Raw genomic sequence first — 21,176 nt, 5'->3', positions numbered from 1 at the left:
GTAATAATTTCTTATAATCCTTTGTATTTCTGTTGTATCAGTTGTGATTTCTCCTCTTCTGTTTCTGATTTCATTTATTTGGGACCTTTCTCTTTTTTTCTTGATGAGCCTGGTTAAAGGCTTGTCAATTTTGTTTATCTTTTCAAAGAACCAGCTCCTACTTTTGTTGATCTTTTGAATTGTTAGTTTAGACTCTATGTCATTTAATTGTGCTCTGATCTTGATGATTTCCTTCCTTCTACTTGATCTGGGCTTTGCTTGTTGTTCTTCCTCTAGTTCTTGTAGCTGTAGGGTTAAATTTTTTATTAGAGATTCTTCTAGCTTTTTTAGGTAGGCCTGTATTGCTATGAACTTTCCTCTTAGGACTGCTTTCGCTGTATCCCATAGGTTTTGGGTTGTTGTGTGTTCATTATCATTAGTTTCCAGAAACTTTTTGATTTCTTCCTTGATGTCATTATTAACCCATTCATTATTTAATAGCATGTTATTCATTCTCCATGAGTTTGAATGTTTTTGAGTTTTTTCCTTGAGGTTGATTTCCAATTTTAAGCCATTGTGATCTGAGAAGATGCTTGATATAATTTCAATTTTCTTGAATTTGTTAAGGCTTGTTTTGTGTCCTACCATGTGGTCTATCTTTGAAAATGTTCCATGTGCACTTGAGAAGTATGTATATTTTGCTTCTTTGGGGTGAAAACTTCTATATATATCGACTAAGTCCATTTGATCTAGAGTGTTGTTCAGTGCCTCAATATCTTTGGTGTTTCTTTGCTTCGAAGATCTGTCCATTGTTGACAATGGGGTGTTAAAGTCCCCTACTATGAGTGTGTTGCTGTCTATATCTTTCTTGGAGTCTTTCAAAATTTTCCTTATATATTTGGGTGCTCCTAAGTTGGGTGCATATATATTTATAAGGGTTATATCTTCTTGATGGATTTTTCCCTTAAGTATTGTGAAATGCCCTTCTTTGTCTCTTTTATGGACTTTGCTGTGAAATCTGTTTTGTCTGATATAAGTATTGCTACCCCGGCTTTTTTTTCGTGTCCATTTGCATGAAATACTTTTTTCCATCCCTTTACTTTCAGTCTGTGTAGATCTTTTGTTCTAAGGTGGGTCTCTTGTAGACAGCATATATGTGGGTCATTCTTACTAATCCATTCAGCTACCCTATGTCTTTTAATTGGAGTGTTTAATCCATTTACATTTAAGGTTATTACCAATAAGTACTTATTCATTGTCATTTTTCCCCTTTGTACTCGTGTTCTTCTCTGTCTCTCTCTGTTTCTTTATCTTCTTAAAGCAGACCCTTTAGCATCTCTTGCATTGCTGGTTTGGTGGAGATGTATTCTTTTAGCCTTCTTTTGTCTTGGAAGCTCCTTATTTCACCCTCCATTTTGAATGAGAGCTTTGCTGGGTATAGTATTCTAGGTTGTAGGCCTTTGTTTTTTATTGCGTGGAATATTTTTTGCCATTCCCTTCTGGCTTGTAGTGTTTCTGCTGAGAAATCTGATGATAGCCTTATTGGAGCTACCTTGTATGTTATTAGTTGTTTCTCTCTTGCTACTTTTAGGATTCTCTCTTTGTCTTTGAATGTTGCCATTTTAATTATGATGTGTCTTGAGGTGGGCCTGTTGGGGTTCATCTTCATTGGGACCCTCTGTGCTTCCTGGACTTGCGTGACTCTTTCTTTCCTCACGTGAGGGAAGTTTTCTGTCATTAGTTTTTCAAAGAGGTTTTCTATCCCTTGCGCTTCTTCTTCTCCTTCTGGAATTCCTATGATACGGATATTATTACGTTTCATGTTGTCCTACAGTTGTCTTAGAACCTCTTCAGTCTTGTTCGGTCTTTTTTCATTTTGTTGCATTGTCTGGGAGTTTTTGTCTACGTTGTCCTCCAGCTCGCTGATCCGATCTTCTGCTTCCTGTAGCCTGCTTTTAATTCCTTCTACTGTGTTCTTCAACTCAGAGATCGTATTCTTCATTTCCTCCTGGCTCTTATTGATAGCTTCTATGTCCTTTTTCATGCTCATGTAATTCTCTCTGAGTTCCTTGTAGTTTTTCTGGAGTTCCTTGTAGTTTCCCTGGAGTTCTTTGTAGTTTCCGCTGAGCTCATTCAGCTTCTCTATAATCCATGTTTTGAATTCCGTATCTGATAGTTCGCTCCCCTCTATTTCATTTAGCACTCTTTCTGGGGATTCTACCTTTCCTTTTGATGGGAGGTTGTTTCTCTGTCTGGTTTGGCTCAGTGGATTGAGCGTCGGCCTGTGAGCTAAGTGTCGCTGGTTCGATCTTCCAGTCAGGGCACATCAGAGAAGGAAAACTCTGACTCCAAAAAACCTCCGCTGCCTTGCGGCATACCTCTTCAGATAGACTTTTAAGAAGCTACACCATCGTCTCTCGAGACGGACGAGCATGGGCAACAGCAGACCCTCCATATCACCCTGCCCAGGCTCTGTAGCTTCAGCTTCACTGGAGAGGACACTCCAGCGTCATTGCAAGATGTCGATTTAACACGGGAGGAGACAGATACCGTGTCACTCCCGAGTCGGACTGCACAACCATTCTCGGCGGTGCAGATAGACTCTTAAGAAGCTACACCATCGTCTCTCGAGACGGACGGCTGCCGACGATTGTTTGTTGATGCTTCTTAGAATGATCTGCACTTCCTGGATCTGCCTCTGGTGGTGTCAGATCACATACCAGTCTGGGCCTAGGCAGCCTGTTGGAGACTTCCAGGGATTTACTGCTGTTGTCTGTCTTCTTTAATTGTTAATCTATTCAATCTGTGATTAGCTGTCAGGCTTAAGGACCATGGGTGTGGCAGCTTAATTCCTGTAGGCAGGGCCTTTGCTTCCCCTCAGGCTGATGCCACTTGCAGGGGAATTGTCTGCCTGCAGTACTGGGGATGAGTCAGCACTGGGACCCAGTCGGCTGCTCCTCCAGTTCTCACCTCAAAGCCACCGTGCCAAACTCTCCCCAAGTGTCTCCAGTCCTCTCTGCCTTTTCTCTGCTTGAGCCCAGGGTAAGTGGGGGTCAAAATATTTTCGTATGTGATCCACTTAAGGAGCTCGTTTTCTCCTGCTGTTTCTCTCTGGCTAGCAAGAAACCCTGTGGCTTTTCGCTTTACACAGCTGATATTATTTTACTTTCCACTCTGTTGCTGTGGGCTGGGAAGCCCAGCTGGGGGTTTAGACCCTGCCCTTCTGAGGGGGAATCCCCGGCTGCTGAGCTGTTTCTCAGTACCTTCAGCTGCCACCCGTGTGAGCCCAGCCAGCCCTTCCGCGTCTCCGCACTCCCTACCGGTCAAGTTGTGATGTAGCGGCCTTTTCTGTCTCTCCGTGGTTATAAGACTTCTTTCCAGCTGGTGTTCGGTTGGTTATTCCAGATGATTTCTCCAAAATTAAGTTGTAAATCCAGACTGGTCCTGGGAGGAGGTTAGTGTAGCTTCCACTTACTCCTCCGCCATCTTGGATCTCTGGTTATTATACTTTTAAATAAGTTTTGAAATCAAGTAAAATAAGTCCTCTAATTTTGTTCTTTGTTTCAAAAATTGTCTCAGCAATCCTAGTTCTTCTGCATTTCCATATAAATTTTAGAATTGGCTTATCAATTTCTACAAAAAGATAGCTGGAATTTTGAAGGTGATTTTATTCAGTCTATAGATCAATTTCAGGAGAGTTGATATCAATATTGAATCTTTCCATTCATGATATAGTTCTCCATTTATTTAGGTTTTTTCATTATTCATTTAATAGTGTTTTATAGTTTGTACTATGTGAATATTAAACACTTCATTAAATTTATTCCAAACATTTCCTGTTTTATGCTATTGTAAATAGTATTGGGTTTCTAATTTCAATTTCCAATGGTTTTTCATTTGTATGTAGAAATACTATTGATTTCTGTATGTTGACTTTATATCTTGTGGTCTTCAGGCTAGTTCTGGTACCTTGGTTATATATTTCTTAGGATTTTCTGTGTCATGGTGATCATGGTGTCATCAAATAAAGATAAGTTTACTTCTCCTTTTACAATATGAATGGTTTTTATTTTTCTTACCTTGTTGCACTGCTTAGAACCTGAAGTACAATGTTGCAGGTAAGGCTGAGTAGAACTGTTGAGAGCAGACATCATTGTCTTTTTCCCTGTTTTAGTGAGAGAAAGCATTGAGTCTTTAAACATTAAGTATGATGTTCACAATGGGTTTTTTTGTAGATGCCCTTTATCAGGTCGAGGAAGTCTGTTCTATTGTTGGTGGGGAGAGCTTTTTGTTTTTTGTTTTTTGTTTTTCTTTAATCATGAATGGGTGTTGAATTTTGTTAGATGTTTTTATTTATTAAGATCATCATATGGTTTTTCTTTGTTAGTCCTTTTTATGATGAGTCAAATGAATGATTCGAGTGCTCAATCAATCTTTTATTCCTGGGCTAAACCCCACTTGGGCATGATATATTGTTCTTTTTGTGGAATGATTGATTTGATTTGCTAAAATTTTGTATAGAATTTTTACTACTTTGTCTATTAGGGCTATTAGTCTATAGTTTTATAATGCCTTTATTTGGTTTTGGTATTAGAGTAATGCTGCATCATAAAATGGATTTGGAAGTATTTCCTCCTCTTCAATTTTTTTGGAAGAGTATGTGAAAAATGGGTATTACTTTTTTTCTTATAATCCAAGGAAAGAGGTCTCAGATGGAACCAACCCTGCCAACATCCTGGTCTGGGAGTTTCAAATTGTGAGAAAATAAGTTTCTGTTCCAGCTTATTTGGTTTCTGGTGAGGACACCACTGGCCTGGCTGACAGACAGCTGCTGTGTCCTCACGTGGTCTGTCCTTGCTGTGTGTGTGGGGAGAGAGCAAGCTTCCTGGTGTCTCTTCTTAGAAGAACAATATTCCCATTGCATCAAGACCCCAGTTTATAATCTCACTTAACTTTAGAGACTCCATCTCCAAACACAGCTACACAGAGAGTTAGGGCTTCAGTATATGAATTTTGGGGGGACACAAAACTTTAGTCAATAACAAGTGCCTATACCTATATCAATAATATGGGTAAAATTTAAAAATATAAGTGCATACTGGGTGATTCCATTTATATAAACTACAAAAACAGGTAAAACTAATCTATGTTGCTTAAAGACAAGATAATGCCTTTGGTTAGGAGACAGTGATTAGAATGAAGCACAAGGTGGAGGGACTTACGGGGGCTGGTAATATTTAGTTTATTGATCTGGATACTTGTTAATGGTATATTAAGTTCATGAAAATTCACCTGATTCTTTTATTTTGTAAGTTGTACCTCTCTTGAAATAAGAAAGCATAATATGCCAACAATGTTGCTTATTTTCTTCCATCTTCAATATTAAAATGGCTACACAAAAATTCCCCAATTTTGATTAGTTTTTTCTTTGATGCACGTTGATATAACAGCTGTTACAATCGTCGTCGTCGGCAGCCGTCCGTCTCGAGAGACGATGGTGTAGCTTCTTAAGAGTCTATCTGCACCGCCGAGAATGGTTGTGCAGTCCGACTCGGGAGTGACACGGTATCTGTCTCCTCCCGTGTTGAATCGACATCTTGCGATGACGCTGGAGTGTCCTCTCCAGTGGAGCTGAAGCTACAGAGCCTGGGCAGGGCGATATGGAGGGTCTGCTGTTGCCCATGCAGCAGACCCCCCCTCTCTTCGCAGCTGAAGGGTCCAAGGGAAAGACGGAGTCAATACAGCTTGGCTTCAGGTGCGCCGCAGGAGTTGACGGTGTTGACTACAACGTCAAACCGCCTTAGGGACTCCGGCTCCGGATTTTCTGTCGGGGTTTACTCCCTTAGCCTTTCCCCTGAAGAGGTATGCCGCAAGGCAGCGGAGGTTTTTTGGAGTCAGAGTTTTCCTTCTCTGATGTGCCCTGACTGGAAGATCGAACCAGCGACACTTAGCTCGCAGGCCGACGCTCAATCCACTGAGCCAAACCAGCCAGGGGAAGCTGCCAATCACAGTAGCTTTGAATATTGCACTGAAAATAATTCAGTGAACAGCTTCACTTCAGATTTTCCACAAAGCTGTAATGAGGCAGAGAAGTGTTTTGGTCCCTTGGGGCAGGGTAAGGGTGGGGGTGGAGGGAATCTGTTCAGATTAAGGCCCTTCCCAGACTGTAAACTGAATGAGAAAAATGGGATTATTGTAACCACCATCCAGTAATTAAATTTGGCTTTTGTCCACTTCTTCATTTAATACTCCTAAGTGATGTGCACAGTGCTGTCCTTTGGAATACGCAGAAGCTTTTACTTTAATCTCCCAAATGCAAAAACCCAGCTTCAGTGTCAGGGAGCTTCCTACCCCATCTGGATTTTTAAAAGGAAGGTTTTTGGAAAGGGATGACAGTCTCAGTACCATTCCAGAGACCATGGCACATCTACCTGAATTCTCGCTTCACCCACATTTACAAGTCTCAGGGAATGACACTAGGTAAAATGAACAAGAGATACTTGATACTCATGTCCTGAAGTTTCTAGCTGACCTCATCCCACAACAGAGAAGGCCTGAGACTGAAAATTTTCATTCGTTTTACCCTTACCTTAGACTAAGATCAGGGGTCAGTATTCCAATTAGAATCTTAGCGGTCTCTCTAGGGAGTATAACTAGAATGGAAATCCTAGGCTGTAGAGTATGGATATTTTTCAATTCTACTAAATAGTGTCAAACAACTCTACAAATAACAGTATCATTTTATACTCCCACCCAGAAGATATGAAGAGGTTTTCCATCACTCTTAAATCCTCGCTTACACTTGGCATATTTTCAGATTATTTTTGTCCAATATGATGAGTGTAAAATGTATCTTCTTGTTTTGATTTCTATATCTTTGATTACTAATGACAAAACATGTGTATGAGGCATTTGAGTTTCCCGTTTTTTCAAGTTGCTTATTCCTAGGCTTTCCTTATTTTTCTACTAGAGCTTTTACATTTAACATTAATAACATTTATTGTGTTTTACTTGTATTAATTAATGTAATTCTCACAGCAACCTTACAAAGTATATATACTATTCTTATCCTCAATTTACAAATGAGCAAATTATGTCACAGAGAAGTTAAGTAACTTGCCCCGAGGTACAGTGCTAGGGCAGAAAGGCAAACCCAAGCCAATCTGGCTCTACACTCCTCACCGCTACTCCTATTACCACCCTTCCTATATCCTGGATATTAGTCTCTTTTCGGTATATGCATCGTATAAGAATTTTACCATTATTCTTCTTAACTTTCCATTTGAAATGGAAACTTTCAAATAGATAGAAAAAGAGACAGAATGGTATAATGAACTCCTATGTACCCATCACCCAGTTCCAACCATTATCAACTCATAACTTATCTTGTTTCATCTACGCTCCACTCACTTCACTCCTCCCGTTATGAAGCAAATGCTTCGTCACATCATTTCTTCCAGAAACACTTCAGTGTGTATCTCTAAAAGGACTCTTTAACATAATCACACCACCACTGTTATACCTAAAAAGTAATAATTCTTTAGTAATGCTTTTAATTAAGTCAAATTTTTGTGAAAAAGAAAAAATCTTTTCTTAAACAAAACTCTAACTGTAATTTTAGCTACTACATTCCTACAACAGCATCGTCTAGTTAATTTTGCTTTTTTTTCTTGCAATACAAAGCCAATATTAGTAAAACAACTTTCCCTACAATTAAAGAGGAGAAATGGGAAAGGGATACTTGTAAACTGAAAAGACTGAGCCCAGAAAGTCCCACCAACTGATCCCTTTCCCAGCATTATCAGTCCCCAACGTTAGCTCCATCACCCGGGACTGGAGGGACTGCAAGGGTGTGTGTGGCAAGGACACTGGAACAGAGCCAAATTCTTCATTCAATAGAATCCACTAACATTGTGGGCAGGAAACCGGCAGTGGGAGCCAAGACAGGGAGTAGAAAGGGATTTTTAGCAATTTTCCTTGTTCCAAAATGCCTGGTATTATGCATATTGATGCCAGCTGGGAGCAGGGAGTCCTCCTGAGAGAGAATGGGCCAGAAGGCCGTGGTCTGACATCAAAGTACAATGCTATTAACCCACTCCCCTCCAGCTCCAAATCCTCATCTACTTGTCACTCCGAAACTATTTTTGTCAGTTGGCCCCTGCCATTCTGCTTCTGCATTAACTATTTCTCAACAAGGGGAGAATCAAATATACCAGGTGAACAAGAAGCAGACCATTTACCTTCTATTATCTAAACCCCGCACTCATAAGAATTACAAGTTTCTATTCCTCCCTATCCTGAAAAGAAACAAAACCCACTGCAAAGCTGATGTCCAGCCAAAGCCTGGTCCCATGCCCATCGATATGCTCTGGACTGATACACAGAGAGACTATACAGACCAGGGACAAGACACCACTCTGAAACTTGAATTTGTCTTCTGAGCAGGGTTACTACTCTAACATATTAAAAGCAAAACAGTCACACACACACACACACACACACACACACACACACACACACCAACCCCCCCACGCCACCCCCCACTCTTGAGCTGCCAGCTCCCTCTTTTTTAGGAAGGACTTGGTGTATGACTAGCTGCAGCTGCTCCCCTGACCCCTGTGTCCTCCAATGCTCCTGCCCTCAGCAGAGGACATTCAGGCTCCGGTCAGATGCTCTGGCCTCGAGTCTCAGCTCATGTTTTACAGACCTGCAGTCAGAATACGCTGCCCCTGTATCTCCTACTGAAGCCTGTTCATGCAAACAGCCTGCTGGAAAGGGAGCTGCTCCCTGAAGACAGTTCCTTCAGAGACCAGTGAGGTCCCCACGCCCTTTTGCCTTAAGGACTTGCATTTTATAAGGATTTCACATTTATCTTGATAAGTAACTTGTTATCTGTCACATAGTACCGTCAGTCTGTGGTCTCCACATCACACAACGGACACAGAGCCTCAGAAATGGTTCCGCCATCTCAGCTGAGAGTCACTTAGATTTTTCAGCCTGGGCTGAGTTTTATAGCTAAGTAATCTGGCTGTGTCTGATCTAAAAGGGTAGAAGGGATGGGATGCTGAGCTTGGCTGCCCAGAAAATGCCACATGCTAATTTGATTCACATACTGAACAGCAAAAGTCATACAACTACCGTTACTGTCAAACTACAGATCATGGTCCAAAGGTTTCTGCCACCAATCTTTTCTTTAATACTCCTCATGGAGTGGTTCGGAACCTTCCTTTCCCAGTGAAGAAGTCCCATCCTAAAAGGGCCATGGTCACCTACAGTCCGTTATCTAGACTTCCACTAGAAGTCCCTTAAAATTTTATACTCCAAACAAACTTTCTGAAAAATCTCACACTTACTTATGAGCATGAGTCCTAAAGTATTATGATGCCTCCACTACTTCAACTTAATGCTGGTGGGACCAAAAGAGCAACAGTTCAGCAGATAGTGTTATCCCAACTACTCTACATCCATTCCACAAAAAGATAAAAGCAGACTCTGACATGCCCTCTTATATGATGAAACTCAAATACGTACACCCCACCCCAGCAACATCACTGCGTTCCTTTCCACCTTCACACACACACACACGGAAGCCTCTTGCCTGGCCATATAATAAATATTTTTCAATGGCCACTTTTCCCTGCCACTGTTGGGCTCCAAACTCTGTAATAACAAAGGGCACTAAGATGGGTCTATCTATGCAGGAAATTCACCCCCAAAGAGGACACTGTAAACACATCAGCTTAAAATTCGTGTCTCTCCTCAGCTTCATGCTGTTGGTGACAAGCAGGGCACTGTCAGGTAGGCCACGTCCCTGTTCTGCAGACATCAAGGCAGCTGCCCTACGTCTCAGCAAAGAAAATGCCCTACTTCATCCTCCACCTCTTGCTGCTCTGGGATCCTAAAGTATTTATTTCTTCTGCTGCAGAGGCTGATGTGCCAATAAAAGGTCTCTAGTCACCGGTGAATTATAGCTTCAGTCACTGTGCCACGCAGGGTCTTGCTGAGTCCTCTACCCTCTCAGTGTCCAGAGCTCTTGAATTCTCACTTACTCCTTGACCATAAAAAATCCCCAGCACCCACCACTGTCACTATTATCAACACCCATGCCTTGATATAGAACTCACAGACAAAAACATGTGAGAGCCATGAACAAGTCTAATCAGAAAAACAAAGACAAAACTTTTTCTAGCATCAAATCTTCAAACTGCCCTGTGTTAATCTCCAACTCTATGGCCCTCTCTAATGCCAGAATGAGAAACCAGAGGAGGATTAGCCCTGCCCACCTCTACAAATACTGAATGAGTTTTGTACAGGCGGTGTCCCCACAGGAGTGGGACTGCATCAGCTCTAGTAAAAGCATCATTCTCCTGGGGAGAAGAGCAATTACACCGAAGACAGCTGCCTCAGCCCTTCAATGTTCCTCACCCTTTCTCCACTCATTTCAGAAAGTTGCCTAGACCTCCCTCATCCTTTGTTTTACACCACAAACTTGTGGCGGGGAAGCTGATAAACAGACTCGCCTGAGAGTAAGTGTAAACTAGCACTGCACCTTGAGTGGTAACACCAGAGAGCTTGAGCAATTATGCTGCATGGTCACCCGGAATCAGGGATTCCTCAGAGACAACAAAACTTGGTTACAATACAGTCTAACAAAATTGTTTCAAATGAAGTTAAAGACAACTCAGCACTATTAGAGCCATCCTAAAGAAAAAACTAAATGAACTTTTTGGCCAACCCAATATTTTATATTAGTTTCAGGTGTATAGCAGTGGTCAGACATTTATATAATGTATGAAGTAATCTCCCCCACTAAGTGTAGTACCCACCAGGCACCATACATAGTTATTACAATATTATTGACTATATTCTCTATGCTCTACTTTACATCCCTGTGACTTTTGTCACTACCAATTTGTACTTCTTAGACCCTTCCCCTTTTCACCCAGTCTCCCAATCCCTCTTCCATCTGGCAACCATCAGTTTGTTCTTGATATCTATGAGTCTGTTTCTGTTATTTTGTTTTTAAATTTTTAAAGTTATTTTTAGAGAGAAAGAGAGAGGAAAGAAGGGAGGTGGAGAGAGAGAAAGAGAGAAACATCAATTTGTTTTTCCCCTTATTTATGCATTCATTGGTTGATTCTTGTATGTGCTCTGACCAGCGATTGCACCCACAAATTTGGTCTATTGGGATGATGTTCTAATCAACTGAGCTACCTGGTCAGGGACTGGATCTGTTTTTATTTTTTTAACTTATTTATTTTGTCCTTTAGCATCCACATATAAGTGATACAATATTTATCTTTCTCTTTCTGACTTACTTCACTTAGCGTAATACCCTCTAGGTCCAACCATGTTGCTGCAAATAGTAAATTTCCTTCCATTTCTTTTCTATCAATACAGAAGTCTTTTATTATTTTTTTTCACACTTATCATGCCATGAATTCATAGGGAATGGGTTCCAGCAACTCAGACTCCTTTCCAATGGTTCTCACAAAGTGTCCTTCTCTGGTTGGAGTAGGCTGACACTTCAGTTGAACCCAGGTACCTTTCTCTTTGGCTTCCTTCTTTTTCTAATCATTTTTCTTCACAAGTTTCAGGAAGCTGTCTCGACTCTTTGAGTGCTTAATGTGCTCAATACGTACATTAATTTCTTGGCAAGAATCTTGCCCTTAACTTGTTTGTTTACAACTATGCCCACCACATGCTGGGTGACACTGTAGACTCTTCCAGTTTTGCCATGGTAACATTTGTGGGGCATTCCTTTTTGAACGGTGCCCATTCCCTTGATGTCTACAATATCCCCTTTCTTGTAGATTCACATGTATTTAGCTAAAGGAACAACTCCATGTTTTCAAAAAGGCCTAGAGAACATATAGCGGGTACCTCTCCTTTTCCCTTTGTGTTAGTCATTTTGGCAAATTAATGAAAGATGGCAGTCCAGCCAGAAAGAAGCTCACTCTTTTTTATGGCCAAGTAATATTCCACTGTATAAGTACCACTTCTTTATCAGTCATCTGTTGACGAGAACTTGGGTTGCTTTTATATCTTGGCTATTGTAAATAACATATAGATGCATATATCTTTTTGAATTAGTGTTTCAGATTTCTTTGGATATGCCTAGAAATGTAATTGCAGGGTAATAAGGTAGTTCTATTTTAAATTATTTGATGATCCTCCATACTGTTTTTCATAGTGGCTGTACCAATTTGTAATCCAGCAGTGCATGGGGATTTGTTTTCACCACATCTTGACAGCACTTGTTTGTTGCTTTATTGATGATAGCCATTGCAACAGATGTGAGGTGACATCTCTTGTGATTTTGATTTGCAACTCTCTGATGATTTGTGATGTTGAGCATCTTTTCATATATCTGTTGGCCATCTGTATGTCCTCTTTGGTGAAGTGTTCATTCAGGTCCTCTGCCCATTTCTTAATTGGATTGTTTGGTTTTTTTGGTGTTAAGATGTATGAGTTCTTTATAAATTTTGAATATTAACCCCTTATCAGATGTAACTGGTGAATATCTTCTCCCATTCAGTATGTTGTCTTTCCATTTTGTTGATGGTTTTCTTTACTGTGCATAAATTTTTTAGTTTTGTGTAGTCCCATTTGTTTATGTTTTCTTTTCTTTTTTTTCCCTGAGGAGCTACATCAGAAAAAAATATTACTTAGGGCAGTGCCAGAGAGTTTACTGTCTGTGTTTTATTCCGGGAGTTTTATGGTTTCAGGTCTTAACATTTAAGTCTTTAATCCATTTTGAGTTTATTCTTGTATATGGTTTAAGAATGTGATCTGTGTTTAATTTTTTTAAATGTGTCCAGTTTTCCCAACACTATTTGTTGAATAAACTGTCTTTACCCCATTGTATGTTCTTACCTCCTTTGTCAAAGATTAATTGACCATGTAGACGTGAGTTTATTTCTGGGTTCTCTCTTCTGTTTCATTGATCTATGTGTTTGTTTTTATGTCAGTACCATGCCTTGTAAAAAAGTTTAATGTCAGATAGCATGATGCCTCCAACTTCGTACTTCTTTCTTAAGATTCCTGTGGCTATTACAGGTCTTTTGTGGTTCCATATAAATTTTAGGATTATTTGTTCTAGATCTGTGAAAAATACCATTGGTATTTTGATAGGGATGCATTGCATCTGTAGATTGCTTTGGGTAATATGAGCATTTTAACAATGTTAATTCTTCCCATCCATGAGCATGGTATATGTTTCCATTTATTTAAGTCATCTTCCATTTCTTTTTTCAGTGTCTTACAATTTTATGAGTACAGCCTTTTACACCCTTTGTTAATTTTATTCCTAGGTTTGTTTACTTATGGGTTGTTGGGTTTGTGTGTGTGTGTGCGTGCAATTATAAATGGGATTTTTTAAACTTTATTTTATTTTAAAATTTTTATTGAATTTAGGGATTGTTTTCTTAATTTCTCTTTCTGATAGTTTGTTATTGATGTATAAAAATGCAACCAATTTCTAAGTATTAGTTTTATATCCTGCTACTTTACAGAATTCATTTATCAGTTCTAATAGATTTTCAGTGAAATCTTTAGGGTGCTCTATATACAGTATCATGTCTTCTGCAAATAATGACAGTATTATTCTTCTTTTCCAGTTTGGATGCCTTTTCTTTCTTTTTCTTGTCTGATTGCTGTGGCTAGGACTTACAGTACTATGTTGAATAAAAGTGGTGAAGGCAGACATCCTCGTTCCTGACTTTGACTTCTGCTCAGTGTTATTTTCTCATCATCAAGAATGTATCTTCTGTTTTGTAATCTTCCATAAGGCCTCTACTACAATATTTTTAATACTGTATGGGTGCTAGGTTACTGTCTGATGGAATATTATCTTACCTAATTATCTTCACTGCTTCTCTTTGAAATGGTACTTTATTTATGATAGTCTATGGGATGGTCCACTGGTAAAATTTCCAAAGATTCTTGGAAGTTTTTTTCCCAGAATTCAGCTACCAAGTTATGTGGGTTCATCTAATTTCCATTTTATCTAGGTAGGTCACAAAGATGTTCCTCATTATCAGATTCTTCATCAAGGTCAGCAAAAACTTTATGATCCTAAGGCGTTGCCCCACCTCATTCAGTCATAAAATACTTGCATCTAATTATTGGCCTCACCCAAGGTGTGTGGGCTTGGAGTATAAGTAGTATGACTGTACAGAATTGATGCTGAAATGGTCTAGTGGCCAATAAACATTGGTGATTAGGTTATCTGAAGTCTGAAAATCTAGAGTTAAAATTGTTACAACTGAATCTGTGAATTGGATTTTGCCTTTTCCTAATTCTGGTGATTTACTTCAGGATTGCAAGCCAGAGTCTTATATTTGGGCTTTATACCAAAACTAAGTGCTAGAACTGTTTGAATTCTTAGTGTGAGATATGGTAATGAAATCCAGGACATTGGGTTTAGGGTTAAATTGAACTTTAGTTCTCTACCCTCTGCCTTTGCCTGAATTACTCTTTTTATATTTAATTCTGCAAAGGTTGATTTCAAAAATAACATTACCATGAGACTCCTGCTACTTCCTGTTTGATGTTATTATAGGTAATGAAAACAAATGAAACTACCTTAGCTATTACATTATATTTACCTGAAGTCATGGAACTTCAAACATGAACATATTCTTTGAAATGTACCATTTATTTAAATCCATTTGTTTTGTATCCCCTGCAGTAATTTGCGTTTGATAGCCACTTCTGTAAATAGTTGTTAAGGACATGATTCTGAGTCTCTGCTCTTCACAGCTGCTCCTGAGGTATCTCTTTTGGCCTTCAGTGTTGCCAGTATTCAGGTCGCAGGCATGTCAGTCCACTCAAATGCCAGCATCTGTGCACAAATTCTTCATTTCTACAGTCTTCAGTTGACATGAAAAAAGCAAAAACAAAAAACAATGGAGCATTCCTTCCAGTATAATTCCTTTAAGAACAAATCATTTTAGTAATGTTATAGAGTTTCTGCTGGTTGTATTTGAGTTATCTGTTATTTTTAAAATTAATTCAACCTTAATAACTTTGTTGAAACTCCTCTTACATTTCTAAAGTTCATGTATTATCATGGTTTCTCTTGCTGATTCCTTTTCATCTCCCCTATCTCTAAATTTTTAAATGCCCCAAGGATCAGTCCTTGGATCTTTCCTTGTTTCTGTGTCCTGTTTTTGAAGACAGTGATCTTATTATCCAGACTCATGAGTTTAAATACCATCTGCATACTAATGGTTCTGAAATTATCTCTGGTCACCTCTCCCCTGAACTGCAGACCTATTTATCAGCTGCCTACTCGCCATGTCTAATAGGCATCCCTAACAATGTTTCTAACTTGCTTCTGATGTCCCCCCACAAACGAGCTTCTTCTGAAGCCTCCCTTGTCTATGTTAATGGCAGCTGCATTCTTTTGGCTGCTTGGGCCAGAAACCTTGGTGCCACTCCTGACTCTTCTCTGTCTCACACTCAGCATCTTGCTATCAGCAAATCCTGTTAGCTCTGTCTCCGAAATATATCCCAATTTGATAATTTACCACCACCTCCTCTGCTACCATCCTGGTCCATGCCACCATCTTTTGCCTGGCTTATTATAGTGCTTCATAACTGGTCCCCTGCTTCTGCTTTTGCTTCCCTGCAGTCTGTTCTTCATACAGAGCCAGAGTAACCTGTTAAAACTTATTAGTTCTTATAATTTTTCTGTTGAAAACCCTCCAACTCCTTCCCATCTCATTCAGAGAAAAGCTATAGGCCTTAACTATTACCTACAAGAACCTACATGATCTGACCTCATTACCTTTCTACTCTCATTTCCTACTGTACTGTTCTCTTCCTTGTTCACTCTGTTCCAGCCACATGGCCTCTTTGCTGTCCCTGAACATGCCCTTTCTTTCACCTCAGAGCCATTGTACATGCTGTTCACTCTGTAGAATGCTGTACCTGCTGATGTCAGCAAAGCTAGTCCTTTCAATTTCTTCAGGTTTTTACTCACTACAGCTTTCTCTGGCCGACCTACTTACCTTGTTTTCCAGTTTTCTGCACTGGAACATAACCCTCATGAGTGTGGAAGGTTTGTCTTGTTTTGAGTACTACATAATTCTTAGCACCTAGAAAGAGTACCTGGCGCATAGTAGATACTCATATTTTAAACTGAATAAATAGTCCTGGCTGGTGTGGCTCAATGGATTGAGTGCTGGCCTGTGAACTAACTGGGCCCTGATTCAATTCCTGGTCAGGGCACATGCCTGGGTTGCAGGCCAGGTCCCCATCTGAGGGCATGCAAGAAGCATCTGGTCGATGTTTCTTCCACACATCAATGTTTCTTTCCCTCTTTCTCCCTCCTCCCACCTTTAAAAATAAATAAATAAATAGATAGATAGATAAATAAATAAACTGAATGAATAGATGAATGATCCTGATATTTTTAAAAATTAAATGTATTGGGGTAATGTTGGTTAATAACATTATATAAGTTTCATGTGTACAACTTTATAATACATCTGTATATTCCATTGTATGCTCAGGAAACTTCATAAATAAGAAAGTAGCAAGCAAACATCTCCACTAAATGTAAAGTTATGTTGAAAGAAAGGATTGAAAGAAGGCTAAATGGAACATAAGAATCTGGAAAGTAATTCTAAATTTATGAAATATAGAGCAATCCTATAAATATACAAATAGCAGTACCACTTTACTTAAAGAACTACTTTAATATTTTCCCATCGAGGTAACAAAAATTAGCTACTATCATCAACAGGAAACAGATTTCAAGACTTAGTTGCATTGTGAACCAAGATAAAGTTTTACTCTAGATTAAAAACTGTGGACAAATATTCCAGATGTCATTGAGTCATTGTTTAATTTAGGAAGGGGTAATGATATATGGGTTGGTTTTCTAGGAGCAGTTTCAGTTTTATTAATTATTAATAGGGTGGGTTTTATTCTCTGCATGATAAGTTCTAAAGTTAATATGCTTCTGGTTAGTGATTATTGCATATTTTGAAAATTATGCATGATAAGACATCTGTAAGTGCTACTCAGCTATTCAACATGTACTGAGCATATGTTAGAACTTGACTTTGCTAGGTTTAAGGCTGTCAGGGTCTCGAGCCTTTTGAAATCACTCTTTGAGTAGTGAAAATAGTTGAGCAATGTAAAAGCTGAATCACATTTTTATAGGATAGTTCTTAGCATTTTTAGGGCCACAGACTTCATTAGGAATTTGATGAAATATGTGAATCCATTTTCCAGAAAAACATATATTCCAAATTTTATGAATTTCAGAAAGTCCATGACTTCTGAAACCCCTGCTGCATTGGACAGTACACCTTTCAGGGATACTATTGCACTAGTAAAACCTTGATTATCTGGCATGTAACTGGAAGCCATAAGAAAACTGTAATTTTCTCTGTGCCAATATAAGTACATGTAGAAATGTTTATGAGTGATTTTCTATATGTATTTTTTAATTTTTATTTTTTTCATTACAGTTGACATTCAATATTAGTTTCAGGTATACAGCATAGTGGTTAGACATTTATATAATTTACGAAGTGATTCCCTCTGGTAAGTGTAGTACTCGCTTGGCACCATACATAGTACATTATTGACTATATTCTCTCTGCTGTACTTTACACCCCTGTGACTGTTTTGTAACTGTCAATTTGTACTTCTTAATCCCGTCACCTTTTTCATATAGGCTCCTAATCCTCAACCTCAACACCCATCAGTTCTCTGTGTCTATGAATGTGCTTCTGTTTTGTTTGTTTTTTTAGTTTTTAGACTCCATATTAAGCAAAATTGTATGGTATTTTTCTTTCTCTGTCTGACTTATTTCACTTAGCATAATACCCTCTAGGTCCATCCATGTTCTCACAGATATGCTATATGTATTATTCTACAACTTAGTGTTCCATGTTAGTATGTATAGATATATTTGCTTCTTTTTCAACTTAATTCCTATATTTTGGAAATTTTTAAAAAATCAGCCGCAGAACAAATAATGTTTAGGAAAGTTGCCTGTATGAAGCCTTAAGTGAAAAATGCTTTTGATATCTGAATTATAAAAACTAAAGAGCACATGATACATCTATTATTATCATTTATAGTATAAAAATCCTTACATTGTATTTCCACATTAGCAAAAAAGTTTTTAAAAAATCTCACTCAGATCAACTTGCCAAAATCTGGCCTTAGGGGAAGTTTTTGAAGACAGCTCATCATCAAAAACCACATGTACTCTGCAGAAATATTCTTGCATCAGTAAAGAAAATAAGGTAATAAAGAGAAGCAAAAAAAAAAAAAAGTTTTAAAACATCTTCACCCAAGGATATGCTTATTGATTTGAGAGAGAGAGGAAGGGGGAAAGATGGGGAGAGAAAAAATCATCGGTTGCTTCCTGTATGTGCCCCAACAGGGATCAGACCTGCAACCTAGGTATGTGCCCTGACTGGGGATTGAACCCACAACCTTTTGGTGTGTGGGATGCTCCAATGAACTGAGACACCCAGCCAGGGCAAGAAAATTCTTTATGGTAAAATTCAAAAGATGATCACTGCTAACAATGCATTTCATTTCTCTTTGTATCTATACATAAGTTATGTTAATTTGCTTATTTTTATATGGTTTTAATTATATATATAAACTATACTATGTATATAAATTTGCATCCTGTATCTTCTCTTCCCCCAATTAAAATTTTAACCATTTTTTTTTTATGTTGCTTTAGGATAGCTTTCCGGTAGAGGAATTACTAGATCAAAAGCTATGACTATTTAAAAATTTTTTGATATATATTGCTGCACTGCTTTTCAAAAGTATTATGCCAATTAATACTTTAACCAATCAGGTCCGATGTTGCTTATTTCACCATACCCATGCTTAGATTGAGCATTATGACTATAAATATTTCTAATTGCAAAAATATGTAAAAGTTTCCTCACAGTTTTAATTTTCATTTCTTCCATTTTTTGGTGACTGTATTTTTTTCCATAAATATATTATTAACCTCATTCTAGTGTATTTTAAAACATGCTTTTGTAGCTTCAGTCCTTAAAATAGAGGAAAACATTCCTTTTTAAATAAAACTTTAATAGAGCATGTTTACAGTCTACAGCTTCTTTATTATAAAGACAATTACTAGTTTTTAATTAAAGACCATATTGAAATTATCCTCAAACTCTGAAAGAAGATTTTCCAAATAAACCTTTACTAGAACATGTTCAGAATGTGCTATTTATTATAAGGACAATTATTAGTTTTTAATGGTCATCCAGGTTACTATATTGAAATTATCCTCAAGATCTGAAGATTTTCCAAAATGTTTAATTAATGGAAAACAATTCTCACTCTGGGAAAATGTGGCTTATTAAATGCTCTCTGAGATATATCTAACAGCACATGTATGTATTTTGATTGGTTTCATTGAGTATTATTAAATGGCAAGATAATCATAGAAATTTGGAATGTATATCTGAAACAGTTAACTTTTATTAAAATAAATAATGGTATCTTAAATATTTTCTTCTTTTCAAGGTACCATAGACGTCGTAAGAAATTGAATCCTCCAAAAGACAGATGATATTGAGGTTCTCAGTAATCAACGAAAAATATTTTCCTGTGTCTCATTTGCCATTTGAGAAAATCAAGTGTATTCACTACTCTGTTATAGTGTAAAATAATAATAAAATGTCTTCTCATCTATTAGAGTGTGTATTTCTTTATATATATTAAGTAATTCTGGGTTTGACATTCTTAGAGAAACCTACTTTATTTTCTCTTTGAGATATTAGTCTACCATTTATTTTCATGTGACTAGTATGATTAAGTATTTTACATTATCAGGCAAATATTGTTAGTAGTATAAATATGGTTAATAAAAATATGCATGATTCTCCTTCTGGAGATTTTATTTACTTTTTTTAAACTTTATTTTCATTGTTTACACTATTAAAGATGTCTCCATTTCCCCCTCTTTATCCAGCCCTCACACCCCTTTCCCTCAGGCCATCACCACACTGTTGTCTTTGTCTATGGTTGTCTGACAGCTGTCAGTCTGTTCCATGTGTCCATGCTTCTGTTTCCATTTTGTTCATCAGTTTATTTTGTTCAGTAGATTCCACATACAAGTGAGATCTATGATATTTGTCTTTCACTGACTTGCTTATTTCACCTAGCATAACAATCTCCAGGTCCATCCATGCTATCGCAACAGGTAAGAGTTCCTTCTTTTTCAGTCATGTAACATTGTGTAAATGTACCGCAGCTTTTTTATCTACTCATTTACTGATCGGCACTTGGGCTGTTTCCAGCACTTGGCTGTTGTGAATAACGCTGCTATGTACATAGGGGTGCATATATTCTTTTGAATTGATGTTCAGGATTTTTAGGATATATTCCCAGAAGTGGGGTCCCTGGGTCAAAAGGCAGTTCCATTTTTAATTTTTTGAGGAAAGCCCATACTGTTTTCCACACTGGCTGCAACAGTCTGCTTTTCCACCAACAGTTTTTGAGGGTTCCCTTTCCTCCACATCCTCATCAGCACTTATTTATGGATTTATTGCTGCTAGCCATTCCGGCAGGTGTGAAGTGATATTTCATTGAGGTTTTAATTTGCATTTCTCTGATGATTAGTGATGTTGAGCATTTTTTCATACGTCTGTCAGTCATCTGTATGTCGTCTTCAGAGAAGCGTTTATTCAAGTCTTTGCCCAGTTTTAAATTGGATTGTTTCTCTTCCTGGTGTTGAGTTATATGTATTTTATGTATTTTGGAAATTAACCCCTTCTCAGATGTATCATTGGCAGATATGTTCTCCCATACAGTGAGTTTCCTTTTAATTTTGTTGATGGTTTCTTTAGCTGTACAGAAAAGCTCTTTAATATGATATTGTCCAATTTATTTATTTTTTTCCTTTGTTTCTCTTGCCCTAGGAAAGGGCAAATATATTACTATGCAAGATGTCTGCAATTTTACTGCCTATGTTTTCTTCTTGGATTTTTATGGTTTTGCAACTTACATTTAGGCCTTTTATCCATTTTGAGTTTATTCTTGTGTGTGGTGTACATTGGTCGTCTAGTACAGTGGCCTTGTAGTATAGTTTAATATCGAATATTGTGATACTTCCAACTTTGCTCTTCTTTATTGAGATTGCTAAGGTTATTTTGGGTCTTTTTAGGTTTCATATAAATTTTTGAAATATT

At 38.0% G+C, this 21,176-nt stretch overlaps 1 protein-coding gene and 1 pseudogene across 5 annotated transcripts in view; one reads left to right on the top strand and one right to left on the bottom strand.

Annotated features, from left to right (window-relative positions):
* Nucleotides 1-19,668, top strand: part of MRPL42 (mitochondrial ribosomal protein L42) — a 55,547-nt gene extending 35,879 nt beyond the window's left edge. For 4 of the 5 annotated variants that reach the window (XM_090273885.1, XM_090273887.1, XM_090273884.1 and 1 more), the window contains exon 6: nucleotides 19,510-19,668. In XM_090273885.1, the coding sequence (XP_090130011.1) occupies nucleotides 19,510-19,555 (46 nt within the window). In that variant the 3' untranslated portion in view covers nucleotides 19,556-19,668. The remainder of the gene's footprint in view (nucleotides 1-19,509) is intronic. The other variant, XR_016510529.1, reaches the window with a different exon arrangement.
* LOC150012590 (large ribosomal subunit protein eL21 pseudogene) lies at nucleotides 11,409-11,889 on the bottom strand (annotated as a pseudogene).
* Nucleotides 19,669-21,176: the final 1,508 nt, after the last annotated feature.

This window comes from Furipterus horrens, unplaced genomic scaffold (assembly GCF_987537825.1).
Source record: "Furipterus horrens unplaced genomic scaffold, mFurHor1.1.pri manual_scaffold_4, whole genome shotgun sequence".
NCBI lineage: Eukaryota > Metazoa > Chordata > Mammalia > Chiroptera > Furipteridae > Furipterus > Furipterus horrens.
This window is presented reverse-complemented; position numbering and strand designations above follow the sequence as displayed.